Raw genomic sequence first — 17,219 nt, forward strand, 5'->3', positions numbered from 1 at the left:
CCTCAAGAAGGGGTTCCCTCCGGTGGCCAGGGGCCCCGGCCTGGAGCCGAAGGGCAGGTTTGAAATGCTGACTCCAGGGGCCTGCTCACCTCTCTTCTACTTGCAGTTTGTGGTGGGCAGGGATGGCACCTGCGGCGTGGTGTGCGAGCACTCTCCGTTCGACGGCATCGTCCTGGTGCAGTGCGTGGAGCACCTCCTCAAGCACATGTGAGTCTGGGGGCAGGACCTCCGGCAGCCCAGCAGCCACGCCAGACTCCCCAGCGGCCAAGCGGCCCACTAAACCGGGAGGCCACATGGGGGCTGCGCCAGCCTGGAAAGTGTCAGCAGAATTGGATTTGCAAACCAGCTTGAAAGGGACATTTTAGCTTTACCAGCCACGCACAGCGGGCTTAGAGCAGCCAGGGGGAGGCGTGGCAGCTCCTAGCTAATCAGAAACATCTCTTCAGCCCAGGGAGGCTCCCATCCGCCCTACTGTGTGCCCTGAGCCCGGGATGGCGGCCTGAACACCCAGCACGGAGGGAAGGGCTGTAGCTCCACCTCCTTCCGTCCATCGGCTGGGCCTCCCTCCCTCGCTTTCGAGCTGGCCGGACTAAGGGCTTCGCTGGCCTTTGAACACACCGCGTTCCTGCTCCATTTACGACTTTGCTCATGCTCTCCTTCTAGAACCTTCTCCCTGAATCTAAGTTCTAAACCTCTTCCATGATGTGGGAGCTCTTTAGGGTCACTGAAAACCCAACCAACCCTTGCAAACAGAACAGCACCGTTTGCTTCAATTTTTCTCCAAATGTTTTATAACTGTTAGTGGTATATGCAGTTGAACAGGAAAATTATTATTATTAATATTGGCTTTGGAGTCGGGTGGAACTGGAGGGACCCTGGCCTGCCCCTTGCTAGTCTGGGTGGCCTCTGAGCCTCAGGGCAGTGGCTGGAAGCTCCTGCCCACTGACCCTCCAGCCGCTGGGACGGCTGCGGAGGCCCCGAAGCTGCTGCCCGCAGCCCCCGCACAGGCTGCAGGAGGGCCCTCTTTGCCTGCAGGATGAGCAGCAAGAAGCTGGTCCGAGCTGACTCCGTCAGTGAGCTGCCGGCCCCCCGGAGGCTGCGGTGGAAATGCTCCCCCGTAATTCAAGGCTTCCTAGCCTCCTCGGCAGAAAAACTTCAACGGTAAGGAGAAGCCTGTCTCCTTTGGGGTGATGCTCTGGGGTTACCCTGTGTCCTCCTTCCTGTCCTGGCTGCTGAGGCACCCTGAAGCATTCCAGAGACCCCGCTCCTCCGCCCCCACCCCACATGGAAATGTAGGCAAAGTGAAGGGGGGTTATAACTCGGGGGAAATGGCCTTGCTGAAGGATCCATCATTTCCATAAAATGCAAATGCGCAGCTATATTTTTCCCAAGGGTTCCACCTGACTGAGCAGAGTCCAGGCGGGGGAACCATCCTGTTGGAGGAGTAATAAACAACTGGTTTGAATAGTTCATTTGAATCCAAGCTACTTCAATTTGCTTGAATTTACACTGCAACTTGATAAGGGAACTTTTATTCCCAAGGGCAGTTCAGGCCCTAATGGGACCCCGGCAGGGGGGCCAGGGGCAGGTGTGGGCCCCTCTGGGGGTGGGGTGCAAGGTGTGGAGAGAGCTGTGGGCTGACAACTGAATCTGGACCTTGGTTGGTCATTCCCTTGTTCAGTGAGTGTGAGTGCATTCATTCATTCATTCATTCGACCAACATGTGCAGACTCCAGTCTATGCCAGGCCTGTGCTAAGACTCTGAGGACACAGAGGTGATGTGCCAGGGCCCTGCCCTCCGTACTTCAGTGGGGAAGTGGACCCCACAGCAAAGGTGTGTGATGCGTAACCCAAACCCACAGAGAACACAGGAACTGGATTCTGTGAGGAGCCCTGGAGGGGTTGTGCAGGGGTTTCGAGAGCCAGGAGGAGCCTGTGGGAATAGGGTAGGTGAGCTGGATAGAGTGTGACTGGGCTTGGAGGCCAAGGGGTAGGGAGGACAAGTTCACTGGGAGCTGCTGGGGAGGTTGGAGGGCCTTCCTGGAGGAGGGGTGTTCGCTGTTCATCTCTAAGGTGGTGCTGACATCTCGACCTGGGGCAGCTGTGTGGGGATAAGCCGAGCACTAGGCGGGTGAGCTGGTTGCTGAGCCCGGGGCGAGGGGAGGAGCCTGCTCACTTTTAGGGGTGGAGCAGGCCCACTTGATCCTGAGGCCCCCAGCTGCTCTCCAGAGAGGCCTGTGGGTGGGGAAACAGAGGTTCCTGAGCTGCACATGGAAAAGGGTGGGGTCGAGTGGGCAGCTTCTGGGTAAAAGGTTTCCCGGGGGCCGTGGTGACCGTGAGCTCAGCCTGTGTGGGGCCGGTGAGTCAACGGGCCAGGCGTTCCCATGGGAACGGGCTCTCTGCGCTCTGAGTCCCCAGACCTGGCATGGCCCCACCGAGAGCTGAGGCCACGGGTGTGCGGCCAGAGAAACAGTTCCGGGGTGGAGGGGAGGGGGAAGGACGAAGGCAGGGAGCGCCACGTCCAGAGGGCGTGAGTGTGTGAGTGGGGCCAAGGTTGCCCCTAGGGTTCTGCTGGCACATGGCTGGTGGGTGTGTGGTGTGGACCTTGCTGGGCACTGCTCCAGTGGGCAGTCAGCCCAGACCCAAAGCTCATTATGAAGGAGGAGATTGGTCATTATTCGGGGGCAGGAAGGGAGAATCCTGTGGCCACATTGGGGGGCAGGAAGGGAGAGGCCAGTGCTCAGGGTTCAGGGTAGACTCGGGGAACCTTCCTGCTACTCTGACAATGACTCCAGGGCAGCCAGGGCCTGGGTGTGGCATGGAGCAGCAGCAGCAGTTTCTGGGTAAAATGGATTTTCAGTCACCGGCAGGCAGCCTTCGCTGAGTGCAACAGGGATGAGTCTCAGAGAGGAGTGCTACGCGCAGCCATCTGAGAACTGGGCTTTTCCCTGGACAAAGAGTGTTCGCGGATCTGGCAGAATGGCCCGGGTGCCAAAGGAATCCATAGGGAAGCTGGACACACCTTCCAAACAGGCCAATGAACGGCCTCTCCCAGGCTCACTTCTGCAGGGCTGCTAAGATTTGGTTTGTTGGCCGTGTTCTCCCTGCCATGCAAATGCCTCTTCTGCCCTCCCTGCAGCCCGGCCCATCTCCCTTGAGCCAGGCAGGCCATCATCCACCCAGCCACGCCCCACCTTCAGTCGAGAGTGACCCTGGCCCAGCATGCCCTGTGCCACGCTCTGTTCCTGCAGGGCAGGCACCGTCCTGGACCTCCAAGTGCTGGCACCGTGCAGGCTCAAGAGACTTGGTTAGACTCAGATGTGTGCATTCTATTTTGCATGAAATCAAACATCTTCTCTTTTTTCCACAGAATAGTAAAGAATCTTGACTTCGTGGTTTATAAGTTTGACAACTACGGGAAAACGTTCATCAAACAGCAGAAGTGCAGCCCCGACGCTTTTATTCAGGTGGCCCTCCAGCTGGCCTTCTACAGGTGAGCGGAGCCGCCCGGGGCTGCGACAAGCTGCTCTGACTCCAGAGTCTAGAAGCACCGGAGGGAGGAAGGTCTCTGCGGGCTGGGGGGCGGGTGGAGGACCGGGGCAGCCTGCTTGGAAGGAGGTGCCACCTCACAGGGTTTCAAGGTGTAAAACCTTCTCAGAAGGGAGAAGGTGTCCCAGTCAGGCAGGTGCCTGAGCAACGGCCAGGGGCACAGAGCACAAAGGCAGGAACGAGCTAACCAAGGCCAGGCCGGCGGTGGGGACATCGGGTTGAGAAGGTGCCCCTCCTCCTGAGCTCATCCAGTCCACCTGGCCCCTGTAGCTGCAGCACAACCTCCTGTTTTTCTGGCCTCAATAGTGAAATGGAACTAGCGTCCCTCAGTGGGTCAGGTCAAAGGGTTAGGACTCATCCTTGATTCGTCCCTGTCCCTTGTCCCCCACCAACTCGGTTATTTTCCACGTGTCTCTTTGCCCTTCACCTCCATCCACCTCCCTCCCCCTCCGTTGGCCCCTCCCGAGCCCCTGCCACCTCATGCTTGGCCAACCGCATCATGCTCCCCGGGGTCTCTGCCTCCCACCTGGCTTACTAGATCCTGTCTTCATAAAGCGTGAAGTTGGGAATACACAAATGAGATTCTCATTTACCACCTGGGACCTCCCAGAGTCCAGGCTTAGCAAGCTCCTATGAGCTGGCTCACCTGGGGTCTCCCCAGGCTCTCCCGTCTCTGGACCTTTGCTCTGGCTGCGCCTCTGCCGATTCACCTTCCACCGCCACTCTTCCCCTGCCAGCTCCTTCCCACGACTCAGGGCCTTTCGTGACCCCTTATCTAAGGCAGGCACCTCAGGCCCCTTGCCACCCAGTCCTCTGTCAGACCATTGTGTCTCTTTTCCTTTTGTGGCGGTTGTGGTTCATGTGAACGACCCTGTCCATTGATTTGTTGACTTTGCTTTCTAGACTGCCCCTCCCAAGCATGACACTCGGGGTACCTTGCATACCTTGCACACCTGGCACAGAGTAGGCCTCAGGCACTGAGTCCAATGTGAGAAGACACAACGTGAGTGTCAGCTAGGGGTGGCACGGCCAGGTCTGTGATTTAGAAAAACCTCTATAGTGGTAGGGGGTGAGGGTTGAAGGCAGAGTGTAGACGCTAAAACTAACATGCAAAGTAGATCTTCTTCAAGATAGGGCGCTCCAGGGCTCAGGGCTCCAGGGGCGACAGCTCATAGGCTGGCATGACGGCAAATTGCAGTCGTCCACCAGATCTGCTTTCGATTTGCAACATCCAGGGGCACGAAGTGACCTTGTCTAAAGCTGAGCAAGGCAGTCTCAGCAATGAGCAGGCAGCACATGTGGGTCCTAATGGCCTGTGAGGCCATGACTCCTGGGAAAGGGAGCAGCCACTCTGAGAATCTGTCTTCTTAACTCATTGGGGAAGTCTGGCGTCACCCGCATTGCCAGGACACAGACCTTGTCACCATAGAACTGCGGCAGGACCTGTGTCTGGAACTGCAGTCAGTGTCATTCTGATGCATAACAATTGGCTGAAATGGGCCGTGAGGCTAGGGTCTTGCTGGAGCCATGACTGCTCACCCCCCCTCCCCCCCCCCCCCCCTTGATTGAGCACTTCAGAGCTTCAGATCCAAAGCCAAGAGGAACCTACACAGAGCACCCCCTCCTCATGCGATCGTTGCTGTCACTGGACCTGGGCAGGAATGGACATGGCCAGAGGCTCAGGGGTTCATGAATAGCTAAAACATGGAGAACATTCTCCAGAGTCTAAGCTTTAATGAATTAAAAAACAAAAAAATATCTGCTCCTAGATTCAGTAAGAACCTGGAAGCTGCCTACAGGTACTGGAACCTGACCAGTACCCAGCCAGTGAGGGCGTCTGTTTGCCTCCAGGGACATGGAGACACAGGGAAGGCACCCCCTGCCAGTGTCCTGGGCAAATGAGATAGAAGGGCAATGGGAGCGTAGTCACTTGTACCCCAAGCAAACAGAGCCAAGCACTGGGCCCAGTCGACTTGGCCTTCTGCCCTCCTGGAGGCCACCAACGAGGGAGAGACGTACCTGAGGAGGCCGAGACCCAGGGCTGTCACTGCTCTTCTCAGTTCTGTGTCTTTCCCTTCCCCAACCCCCAAACCAAGGACTTTACCGGCTGGTAAAGAAAGGTGTGTGCCAGCCAGGTCCGCAAGCACAAGCCTAGGGTGCTGGTCTGGTTCGTGCCTAAGGAAGAGAGGGCCCCTGGCTGTTGGGGGAGTGGCCTGCTGTCCTGTCGCGGCTTTCCAGAGGAGAGGCGCACCCAGGGGTGCCCAGGGGTCTGTGGGAGCCCAGGTGCTTCTGGACTTCACACCCATGACCACTGAGGCCCCTCCCTGCCTCCATCCATAGTTCATGCGTGAATTGTTTTAAATCAAACAGGATTCTCTCGGGGCCGTGAATGATTAATTACACAATTATTCTATTCTGTGCTATTAATCAAAGATTCATCAGGTCTTGCAGAAAATTCTAGGTTTCCCACTAGGTTGGGATTTTTTACAGCTACTTTGTATTTTGCTTTATACCTGTGCAGTGTCACCACTGTATGGAAATGTACACAGCTCTTAATATTAGCGACTTCAGCATTCATCTTGGGAAACCTCCTAGAGCTCGATTACCGTTAAAATGAAGTACTCTGCCAAGCAAAGCCAGGACTGTAAAACTAAAGCTGCCCGGGCTATCTTTCTCCCGGTTTCTGAGTCCCTGAGGATGCATCACCTTTGCACTCATCCCTCATTTGTGCAGGCTCCATTGCAGACTCGTGCCCACCTATGAGAGCGCATCCATCCGTCGCTTCCGGGAGGGACGGGTGGACAACATTCGATCGGCCACTCCAGAAGCACTGCGGTTTGTGAAAGCCGTCACAGACCACGAGGCTGCCGTGCCGGTAAGCCCCGCTCCGTCTGAGGGGTCTCAAGGGAGCCGTCCCTTCGGCCTGCTTGTCACTGAGCAGCCTCTTAACACCCCACATGCTTCAAGCCTGGTCTGTTTGCAGGATTCCGAAAAGCTGCTGCTCCTGAAGAGTGCCATCCGCGCCCAGACGGAGTACACAGTCATGGTGAGTGCCAGTGCCCAGGCCCGGTGAGTGCCCCGGCTCTGCTGCGCCTGAGCACATGACCGTGGGCTCTGCCAGGACAGGCCCCCAGCACAGGCTGGGTGGCAGCTGAGCCACCAACTGTCCAGCTACTTGGCAAGGCCAGCTGGCTCTCAGAACCTCCTCCCTCTTATTTTTAGAGCCTAGGTAACATACCACACCTGCCTTCTACAGGGATTTCATGAGAATACAATGAATGGGCTTTGAAACAAGAACAATAATAGCACCAACTATGCATAGCAATGTCCACTTTATACAAGAGAAGTCAAATGCGAGGGGATTGCACCTGGGCCTGGCAAGCTGTAGTGGCCTGCACACCATGCACAGTCACAGGCCAGGCAGCATCAATCCCACCCCGGCCTGATTTTGCCTTCTTATTTTCCATGCTTTTATTTATGCTGCCTATACTGGTAAATATAAAGTCAGTGAACATTAATAGTGACATTAAAGTTGTAAGGGAAATGTTTCCTTAGTTTAGAGCAGGGGTGGGCAAACTTTTTGACTCGAGGGCCACAATGGGTTCTTAAACTGGACCGGAGGGCCAGAACAAAAGCATGGATGGAGTATTTGTGTGAACTAATATAAATTCAAAGTAAACATCATTACATAAAAGGGTACGGTCTTTTTTTTTTTTAGTTTTATTCATTTCAAACGGGCCGGATCCGGCCTGCAGGCCGTAGTTTGCCCACGGCTGGTTTAGAGAAATGATTTATTTTTTTAGCACTGCAAGCCAGCATACAAACAATAGAGAATAAGCTAGGGCTGGTGATCAATATATTAATTGCAAATCATTCTGATACAGCCTTTGAAAAGAAGTTGACCAGATTTCACTCTATATCAGCCGTGGGCAAACTACGGCCCGCGGGCCGGATCCGGCCCGTTTGAAATGAATAAAACTAAAAAAAAAAAAAGACCATACCCTTTTATGTAATGATGTTTACTTTGAATTTATATTAGTTCACACAAACACTCCATCCATGCTTTTGTTCCGGCCCTCCGGTCCAGTTTAAGAACCCATTGTGGCCCTCGAGTCAAAAAGTTTGCCCACCCCTGGATTACACAGAGGTAACCAAAGAAGCCAGAAGAGCACTCTACTTCCTAGAGGGGCTCCGTCCTTCCCCTGTCCTACTGGGGCACATCTAATGTGAGCTGTGGGTGTGTAACATGTCTTTTCAGCCTATAATTAGGTGCATTTGGAGACTGGGGCCTCTGAGTCATCTTTATGCTTCCATTCCCAACTGAAAGAGAAGAGCTGTCAAATCCAAATGTGCCTTGTAAACCTGAACAAAGTTCACTGTGATGGGAGGTTTCCTCTTATGCGGGGCTTAACAGCTAATGACCAACTTCCGTAACTGTGACCGCGCCCCCCCCCGCCCCCCCTCCCGCCAAGAGTTATTCACAATTGCCTTGATGTTGACCCAGAAGTTATCACTGTCGGTCAGAGGTGGCTCCCACCAAATTGTCCCAAACAGACATGTAATTCAGGCAAAACCAGTGTGTGTGCTACACATGCAGCCTCGAGTGGGAAAGCTGTAGAATGAGTGCCCTGGCCCACTGCCCACTCCCAGCCACACCATCACCCTGCGCGTCTCCGACAGAGCATCTTATCCTTTGATAAGAGCTCAAATACCTTGTGATGATAAAAAGAAAAAAACGTTTCTTCATTCAACAAACTTTCCCCTTGAAAATGTCAGCTGAGCCTCTGCTAAGATGTCTACTTTCTGTCTCAAAATGACTTCTTGGATTTTGAATCATTGAGTTGAATTGGTCCTGGGCCCATGAAATAGCTGCCAAGATTGAGGAACAGATCTTAACACCCTCTGTCCTCATTCCTCGGGCTCCCGCTGGAGGCTAAAGTGTTGGTTGTGGTGAGAGTCTGCGCAGTGACAGCCTGGGCACCCCTCGCCAGGCCTGCATGGGGCTGGGCAGTCCCTGGGCCCTGCACTCGGCCTCTTCTGCCCAGACTCCTTCCCTTCCTACCCGAGAAGGAGTGGGATGGCCAGGCCAGCCTGCTCCTTTCGCTCAGAGCCCCACGTGGCGGTAATGGCACGTCAGCAGGACCACGGGAGGGGACTCAGACGCACATTAGGAAGCAGCCAGGTCTGCAACTCATCCTGGGGACGTAAAGTGCACAAGGGCCCGAGGAGCAGAGGCCACGCGGTAAAGCGGTCAGCCGGGGCCGCTGCCCACACACTGCCCGCAGCAAGCACCACGGTAACTGCGGCCATGGGAGTCCCGCTTAGCACTGCGGACGGAGAGGAGGGGAGAAGGCACGTGGGAGCCACGTCTCCTTTCCTATTCTTGGTTCCCTGCTGCCCAGGCCATAACAGGGATGGCCATCGACAACCACCTGCTGGGGCTGCGGGAGCTGGCCCGGGACGTGTGCAAGGAGCTGCCGGAGATGTTCACGGATGAGACATACTTGACGAGCAATCGATTCATCCTCTCCACCAGCCAGGTACAGCCCTGTGGTGCCCGTCGCCCAACAAGCCACTTAATGTCACGAGTGGGCTTTCTAAAGAGCTTGGTGAATAGGGCCCTGGCTGAAGTCAGGCAAGCCTCATATCTCAACCTCACGAGCTTTGTGGCTTTCTGCAAAATGACCTAAATGATCAGAGCGCTGGGTGTCATCTTCTAAGTGGGGGTAATGACAGACGCCCCCTTAGCAGAGGTGGACAGGACAGGAAGCACCCAGTCTGGTGCCCTAACCATCACACTACTGCCTTTCATCTGCTACCCCCCAAGCCCGACAGGCCTAGAGAGAAGCTCTGGCCCAGCGAGGTGCGATGAGGGAGGGGGAAAGCCCAGCCCAGTGCCCGGCAGACAGGGCCCTCCAAGCAGGACACAGCTATTGTTATAAAGGCCGTGCAACCCGTAGCAGGCATGAGCTGCCAGCCGGCGGCTCCTAGCCAGCACCGCAGGCTTGTCCTGTGGAGGATCACTGTCACAGAGGCAGGATGAAATCATTCGAGAAAGGCAGCTGTTTAGGAGAGAAAGCACCCCCCCTGCCCACATCAATTTACTAACAGTCCACCTCACCTGTGAAAGGCTGGACACGGGCAATAAAAGGGGCTCATAGCACATGTTTGAGGATAAAAGCCCACGCAGTAATTTGATTTTCTCATTACTGCCGTGAGCTCACTGACGTGGCTAAATGAGGGCAGAAACAACATAAATTCTTCAGGAAGCCACCCGTGGGCAAGAAGTGCTTTGGCATGGCTTTCTGGCCTGTGGCTGACGCATGGCACATTTATCTGACAAGGAGGGGCTCTATTAGCAAGACTAATGGTTTGTTCTGCCCGTTTAAAAAAAACAAAAAAAACAAAACAGTGTCATTTCTGAAGGCCCGAGTACACGGTGCCCAGACCTATGGGTTTAAAACAGACCGCCCTGCGCCTGCCCCCGAATGTGGTCCATTTCCCCCAAGACACGCTAATGAAGTCAAGGGGGTGTGGTGGGTTTTTCCATGGAAATGAACATTTATGACTGGAATGCCTTCAGAAACACATTTTCTGGGCTTGTGATCCGGATTATAAAATCTCGATGCTCTGAATTAAAAACATATTAGGTGCATAACTAAGTCTCCAATTGATGGCAAACTTTGAAACACCAGTGCTGAGTAACTGTGCGTGCCAGGCCATGGGGAGAAAAATCAGACCAGCCAAGCAATGCTGACAGTAATTAAGGATGTGGGGGGGATCGACAGAGGCGACGGGCCAGATTTCCTCCAGTTCATCAATTACCCCCTCTGGGAAGCCACTGAGCCGGTGGGTGTCACCAGGGTGCCATTTAGTAAATTACCCTGATTGCCTCGGTGCCTCGAACGGCCCCCAGGTGAGAGAGAGACTCAGCCGAGACCCAGCGGCAGGTGCATCTCGTAGCTCCTGACTCCACACGCAGAGCAGATTTCACACCAGGGAGTGGCTGATGGCCCCTCTTCTCCTGACGTCGTGCGGTGAGATGGGCTTGTTGTTATGACTCTGGCCGTGGCCATCATGCTGACGCAGTCGGTTGGTTTGGTTAATTCAGTCAAATGCCCGGGTGGAAAGTAGTCCGAGAAGCAAATATTCCATGGAGGCCGCGGTGCCAGACGCCCTCACTCCAGCGGGCTGTGGGTGGCATTTGGGAGCCAGGGCTGCTGACCTGTCCTCTCCCCAGGTGCCCACCACCATGGAGATGTTTTGCTGCTATGGGCCTGTGGTGCCCGACGGGTACGGCGCCTGCTACAACCCCCAGCCCGAGAGCATCCTTTTCTGCATCTCTAGCTTCCACAGCTGCCCGGAGACCTCGTCCACCAAGTTTGCGAAGGCCGTGGAAGACAGCCTCGCGGAGATGGGCGGCCTCTGCAGCCCGCCACCGTCCGCTGCCAGCAAGCCGCTGGTGACAAAGGAAAAGTGCCACTAACTGTGACTCCCACCACCACGTCTGCTCTCCCAGCCTAGCATTCTGCAGCTGCCAGACCCTTGCTGAACCCCTCTCCCAAGCCTCACCCCAGCTTTCTGCAGCTCCCCTGTCCTCGGGGCCCCATGTGCAGCACAGCGAGATCCCCCAGAGCTGAGTGTCTGCAGGGGAATGTCCCTGTGCGCAGGAGTGTCCGTAGCTACAGACGGCGGCTGGCCGGGCCCTGATAACATTGCACAGGAGAGAAGAGCAGCCGGGCTCAGGAGGGGTCAGGTGAGGTGGGACGGGCACGCTGACTTCCCTCACTTGCTGCCAGCAGGACCTAGCACGGCTGGGTCATGTTTTGCCCAACGGAAGGAAGAATGAGTCGCCTTATTAAATGCAATGTACCTAGTGAATCATGAGGGAAGAGGCTAATCCAGGTCATTGCCTCCTTTCTTTTGCGGAGAAGTAGGGGCTTTGTTTTCGGATGCAGAGCAGTCTAATCATTCACAGGGCCTGCGCTGAGCTCACATTTAGCTGGGTAAGCACCCCTTCCCGCCCCCCCTCCCCTGACACACACATACACAGCCCAAGTTAATGTAAAATAGTGACCTGGGCCCACGAAAACATTGCCCCTTTGCCTCTCAGGGGCAGCCTTCCATGGAGCTCAGCTTCTGATCTGGCTGCTCTGGAGGGAACAACTCCCTGCCCCTGGTCCTGCCCCCGGGACCTGCTGCTCGCTGCCCCCCAGGGCCTCGGGCAGTCCCGGGTGAGGAAACGCTCAGGCCGGGCAAGCACGGGAGGGAGAGAGGACCATCTGCTGCCCACAGACCCTGCACTGGCGTTTCCTCTGGTTGCTTCCTCACTCCCCTTCACTCAGAACAGGCCCCGCTATGGGATCTGCCTTTTAGGGGAGATGAGAGAGGGTTGCGTTGGGAGTTTTCTGTTGTTTACTCGTTTGTTTCATTCATCCTTAGAGAGGCTGTTAAGAGCACTGCTGTGACATCCATTTCAAGAAATGATCGTGGTGGCCCCAGCAGGGCATCCTTGAGGATGCTGTCCGGGGATTCTGACTAAACCCATGTGGAGGGCCCAGGGCAGGGCTCTCCCCCGGTCTCGGGGCTGAGGGGCCAGCGGGCCGGGAGGGGGACCCGCCACATCCAGAGCCAACCCTGATGGAGGGGCAGACAGTCACAGAACCTGAGTAGAGCTTGTCCTCGAGGCTGTGACCAGCGAGGAGGTCTCCCCGCCGGGGCACGTTTTATGGGAAATCAAAAGGACACGGAGCAGGGAGAACAATCAAACTGCACATCGCTGAGCAGCTGCCTCTGTCCAGAGGAGGCTCCGAGTTCAGCTCTCTCCACTGCGGGTTCCTGGGTGGGGCGGGTCCTGAGAAGTCACCCCGAACCCCACCTGCCCATCCTGCTGTGCTCTGTGCCGTTCTGCGCACCCACTCTGGCCCCTTTATGGGCCGCTGTGCGTGCTGCCTGCACCTCAGCCCGGCTGACACGGGCAGGGCAGAGAGGGGGCAGGCACTCTGACCTTTGCTCAGCTCTTTGAAAACACAAGCAGCCACAAGCAGTCAAGTCCTTGAGGCCCAGGTTTTGGATTGAGGACTTGGGTGGGAGATTCCGGCACTGCTCATCGAAGTCATTGGTCTGTAGGTGCTCGCTCCTGCCCTCAGACAGCACCTTCCTGCTCCCGTTGGATGTGGCAGCCAAGAGTCTAGGGCACACCGGGGGAGCTGCTGCCCCTCTGTAAGCGGACCCAGAGCCACTGGTCTGTTCTCACTGAGGACCACCCTGCAGACCTGCCTTCTCTTCTGGTTTCCCTCCGAGGATTTCTGGGCAGAGATCTCCGGTCTGGGGCCCAGGGAGCCTCCTCACAGGGGAACGAGAATGTGCCAACCTTGTGAGGCTGTGAGGATGGTAGATGGTGTGTGAAGGGCCTGCACAGCAGGTGGGCACTGGTGCCCACTGTCAGGATGGGGTTTCCCCAGTGGGCACTGTTCGAGGGACTTTTATTTCAAACTCTTATACTGATTTGACAGAATCAAACTCACACCTGCCATTCTTTGAGCTGAGGAAGGAAACCGACTCTATATCAGGTATCAGCCATGTGTTCTGGGGGCTTCCCGAAGTGTGAAGGGCCATGCAGGGGGGGTGGAGGGGAGGGGCTGGGAGCTGGTCTTCCGCCTCCAAGCACAGGTGGGTGCACAGAGTCTTTCTGCAAAGGCGACAGTGAGCCATGGTCACGGGCATCTCTGTGGGGACCCTGGTAAAGGAGACCTCCCCAGAGAGAAGGCAAATGCAACCTAGAGACAGTCATTTGGGGGGCAGTGCTGCATCATAAAAGTGCATTTGGCCACCTTACAATATGCTATGTTGCCAAAACATGTCGTTATTTGAGTTCTATTTTTATAAGATAGTTTTAGATTTATGGCAATAATCATATGTGCATTTATAGCCTTTCCATTCTGAGTTATAGTTTTGTGCTTTAAATAAATCTATATATGACTAAAGAACTGTATATTTAAAACACTATATTCAAATTACTTAAAGACTATAAGTCTGTATTCAATAAAAAGTAATGCCAAGAAAGATGGTGTTGGCCCTTGTTTCTTCCCAGAAATGCTATTAAAATTTTGGCATATATCTTGTGAGCTGGGTCAGCAATTCATTTGCCTTTGTCTGAGGTCTGTCCGCAGCAGTGGTGGGTGTCCCAGGTACGGGGACTGAGAGAGAGGGGAGAGAGGAGCTTTGTCTTCCCTGGTGTGTGGGTGTGGCACGCCACCCTGGGGCTGCTGAGGGGCAGGGAAGCTTCATGGGGTGTCTGTGATAAGGTTGGCAGCAAGCTCGTGTCGAGTTGGGTGCCTACATTTGGGCTCGCACAACATGCAGAGGTACAATGGAGTGGAGGGAAAGCACCAGGCACAGAGGTGGGATGCCTGAAATAGGAACCCAGCTCTACTTCTAACTTACCATGGGCTTTGGGGATATCATTTCCTCTATCTAACCCTCAGTTTCCCCATCTATAAAATGGGGATGTTGATATTAGCACTACCCACTCCCAGGGTTGTGATGAGATGACATAAGATGGTTATTGTATGAAAACTTCCTACAGGTACCTGTGCACACAGGTGCCCTCAGCCTGCAAAACCCCAAGATACATTCTGAGCTGCAAGACCTCTGTAATCCTCAAAACCAGAACCGAAATTCCTCCAAACAGAAGCCCCAGCGCTTCCCAATCAGAGCCTAAAAAGAACCTCAAAGTGTATGATGTATGTGATTGGGATGTGGAAAAGGCATTCTCCAAAAAGATGCGGGCTAGGATGTTCCACAGCGAATGGAAGATAGGAAGGCCCAGGATCTAAGGAACCTGGGTTTGCTCTTATCACACATATCACAACTGGCCCAGAAATAATCAGCTGTAGACAACAGAGAAGGGTATGACGGTCAACATGCAAAATGCTGCCACCCGCCCCTGTTGTCTCTGCAGGTCCTGTTGGGTGGATGTTGGTCAATTCAGGTTGAGATGCAGGGAAGAGTCCTTCCCAGTTTCACAAGAGGAACCAGAAGTTTCCAAATTACTCCTAAGCAGTTCTCCTTGGGGGTCAGGTGAGAATCAGGGTCAGGTTTCCTTTATAGAGTCAGCCCATTCCCTGGTTGTGTTTCTCTGCGTTGTCCTTTTAAAGTGAGCAGGATGGGCCATATGCCACCCCAGGGGAAAGCTGGCCTCCCACCGCATAAGAGGACCTTTCTCGAAGCTCTGGTCTTCTCTGCTGCCCAAGGACCAGCTCTCTCCTTGGTTTGGTTTGTTTTTTTCCTACTGCTTCTTCCATCTCCTTGTGTGATTTCACTTCCTATTTCTGTACCTTACGTCATTGGCCCCAGGATTCTGTGTTTGGTCTCTAATTTCTTATATTAAAGGAGCAGGAAAATAGCCAGCTGAGCTGATGCAGACAGGCCCCTTACCCTATAAAATACATACAAATAAAGAGAAAATTCTTTTAAACACAGAGATCACCTCGAGAAAGAAATCCTCACATGCCAGGAAAAAAAGAAGGATGTGCAACACAGAGCAGTGAGCAGGAGCTAAAGGTAAATACAACCAGATACAGACCTCAGAGGCTGACGCCCTGCAAGTTTAAAAGGCATAACCCCAGCCCATGCAAGGTGGGAAATACAGCCAAACTCCCCAGGTAAAACTGTGACCTCATAGAGGCATCCCAGCCCTATATAAAGGACTAGAGAACCTCTCCCGCCAACCCAGGGGAGCACTGAGAAACCACGCCATTCACTCAGAGCTGTAGGTAATGGAAAAAATGCATCAATGAGAAATCAAACTATAAACTGTGTCATATGTGGATGTGGAGTCTGAATTTATACAAGTTAAATGTAAAGCTGGAATTACAAGCCAATAATTTGTTTTAATTGCCCGGGTCAATAAGACCCAAAGGGTCTCAGAAGCAAATGCAAAACCACTTTCCACAGCCACGAACACCACAGACACGCACAGGGGGAAAGTACTCCATTGAAGATGAGCTCACAATCAAACAATACAAATGGCATAAGAATGGCTCACTGGAGGGAAAGTGGCAGATAAAACAAACAGGAAAATTAACATCATAAAGACTGGAGATAATAGATGACTACAAAAAAGCTATAAAATCAATGTTTAACATTAAAAATAAATAAAAATAGAGAGAAGATACACATAGGAGTTCAAAAGGGAAACATTAGAGAGAATGGGGGCAGGGGGAATGGAGGAGTACTGTTCAAAGAGAAAATGGCTAAGAATATTCCACAGTCAGAGAAACACATCTTTCGAAAACTCATGGTTCAAAGAAAAACTAATACAATTTTAAAATTTAGAGCAGAATGATAATAAAGATACTGCATATCAAAACCTCTGGGATATAACAAAAGCATGTTTTCAGAGAAATTTATATGTTAAAATACATCAGAAAAGAAGTCTGAAAATTGATGAACTAAGTGTAACTTAGAAAGTAAAAGTTTGCCCCGCTGGTGTGGCTCTGTGGTTGAGTGTCAACCTATGAACCAGGATGTCACGGTTCAATTCCTGGTTAGAGCACATGCCCAGGTTGCGGGCTCCATCCCCAGTGTGGGGCGTGCAGGAGGCAGCCAATCAATGATTCTCTCTCATCACTGATGTTTCTATCTCTCTTCCTCTCTGAAGTCAATAAGCATATTTTTAAAGTAAATTTTTTTAAAGGAGTCAAACAATAAACTCAAAGAAAGCAGAAGAAACAGTAAACTCAAATAAAGTAATAAAGATTAAAAACAGCTATCAATACAGAATTAGAATATTCCCAAAATTCATATGGAACCACAAGAGAACCTGAATAGCCACAGCAATCTTGAGAAAGAAGGGCAAACTTGGAGGGATCATGCTACCTGATATCAAACTATACTACAAGGCCAAAGTGATCAAAACACCATGTACTGGCAATAAAACAGACATATAGTCAGTGATGGCGAACCTATGAGACGCGTGTCAGAGGTGACACGTGAACTCATTTTTTTGGTTGATTTTTCCTTGGTAAATGGCATTTAAATAACTAAAATAAATATCAAAAATATAAGTCTTTGTTTTACTATGGTTGCAAATATCAAAAAATTTCTATATGTGACACGGCACCAGAGTTAAGTTAGGGTCTTTCAGAATGCTGACACGCTGAGCTCAAAAGGTTCACCATCACTGATATAGATATATGGAACAGAATAGAGAACCCAGAAATAAGCTCACAATTTTATGGTCAATTAATATTTGACAAAGGAGGCAAAAAGATACAATGGGGTAAAGACAGTCAATTTAATAAATGGTGTTAGGAAAATTGGACAGATACAGGCAAAAAAAAGAAAAGAAAAGAAAAGAAAAGAAAAGAAAAGAAAAGAAAAGAAACCACCATCTTACACCATACCCAAGAATAAATTCAAAATAGATAAAAGATTTAAATATTAAACTCAAAACCATAAAAATCCTAGAAGAAAACATAGGCAGTAAAATCTCAGACATTTCTCATAGTAATATTTTTTTTCTGATATATCTCCTTGGGCAAAAGTAACAAAGGGAAAAATAAGCAACTAGGACCACATCAAACTAAAATGTTTTTGCCTAGCAAAAGAAACGATCAGCAAAATGAAAAGACAGCCCACTGAATCGGAAAACATATTCGCCAATG

The 17,219-nt window shown here is 52.4% G+C and overlaps 1 protein-coding gene across 1 annotated transcript in view; it reads left to right on the forward strand.

Annotated features, from left to right (window-relative positions):
• The window catches only part of CHAT (choline O-acetyltransferase), a 53,481-nt gene extending 39,876 nt beyond the window's left edge, over positions 1–13,605 (forward strand). Inside the window, exons 9-16 of the mRNA XM_036356032.1 lie at positions 107–207; positions 1,036–1,161; positions 3,371–3,493; positions 6,283–6,424; positions 6,533–6,595; positions 8,952–9,089; positions 10,790–11,555; positions 11,992–13,605. Coding sequence (XP_036211925.1) covers positions 107–207; positions 1,036–1,161; positions 3,371–3,493; positions 6,283–6,424; positions 6,533–6,595; positions 8,952–9,089; positions 10,790–11,035 — 939 coding nt within the window. The 3' untranslated portion in view covers positions 11,036–11,555; positions 11,992–13,605. The remainder of the gene's footprint in view (positions 1–106; positions 208–1,035; positions 1,162–3,370; positions 3,494–6,282; positions 6,425–6,532; positions 6,596–8,951; positions 9,090–10,789; positions 11,556–11,991) is intronic.
• Positions 13,606–17,219: the final 3,614 nt, after the last annotated feature.

The sequence above is a fragment of the Myotis myotis genome, unplaced genomic scaffold (assembly GCF_014108235.1).
Source record: "Myotis myotis isolate mMyoMyo1 unplaced genomic scaffold, mMyoMyo1.p scaffold_m19_p_24, whole genome shotgun sequence".
NCBI lineage: Eukaryota > Metazoa > Chordata > Mammalia > Chiroptera > Vespertilionidae > Myotis > Myotis myotis.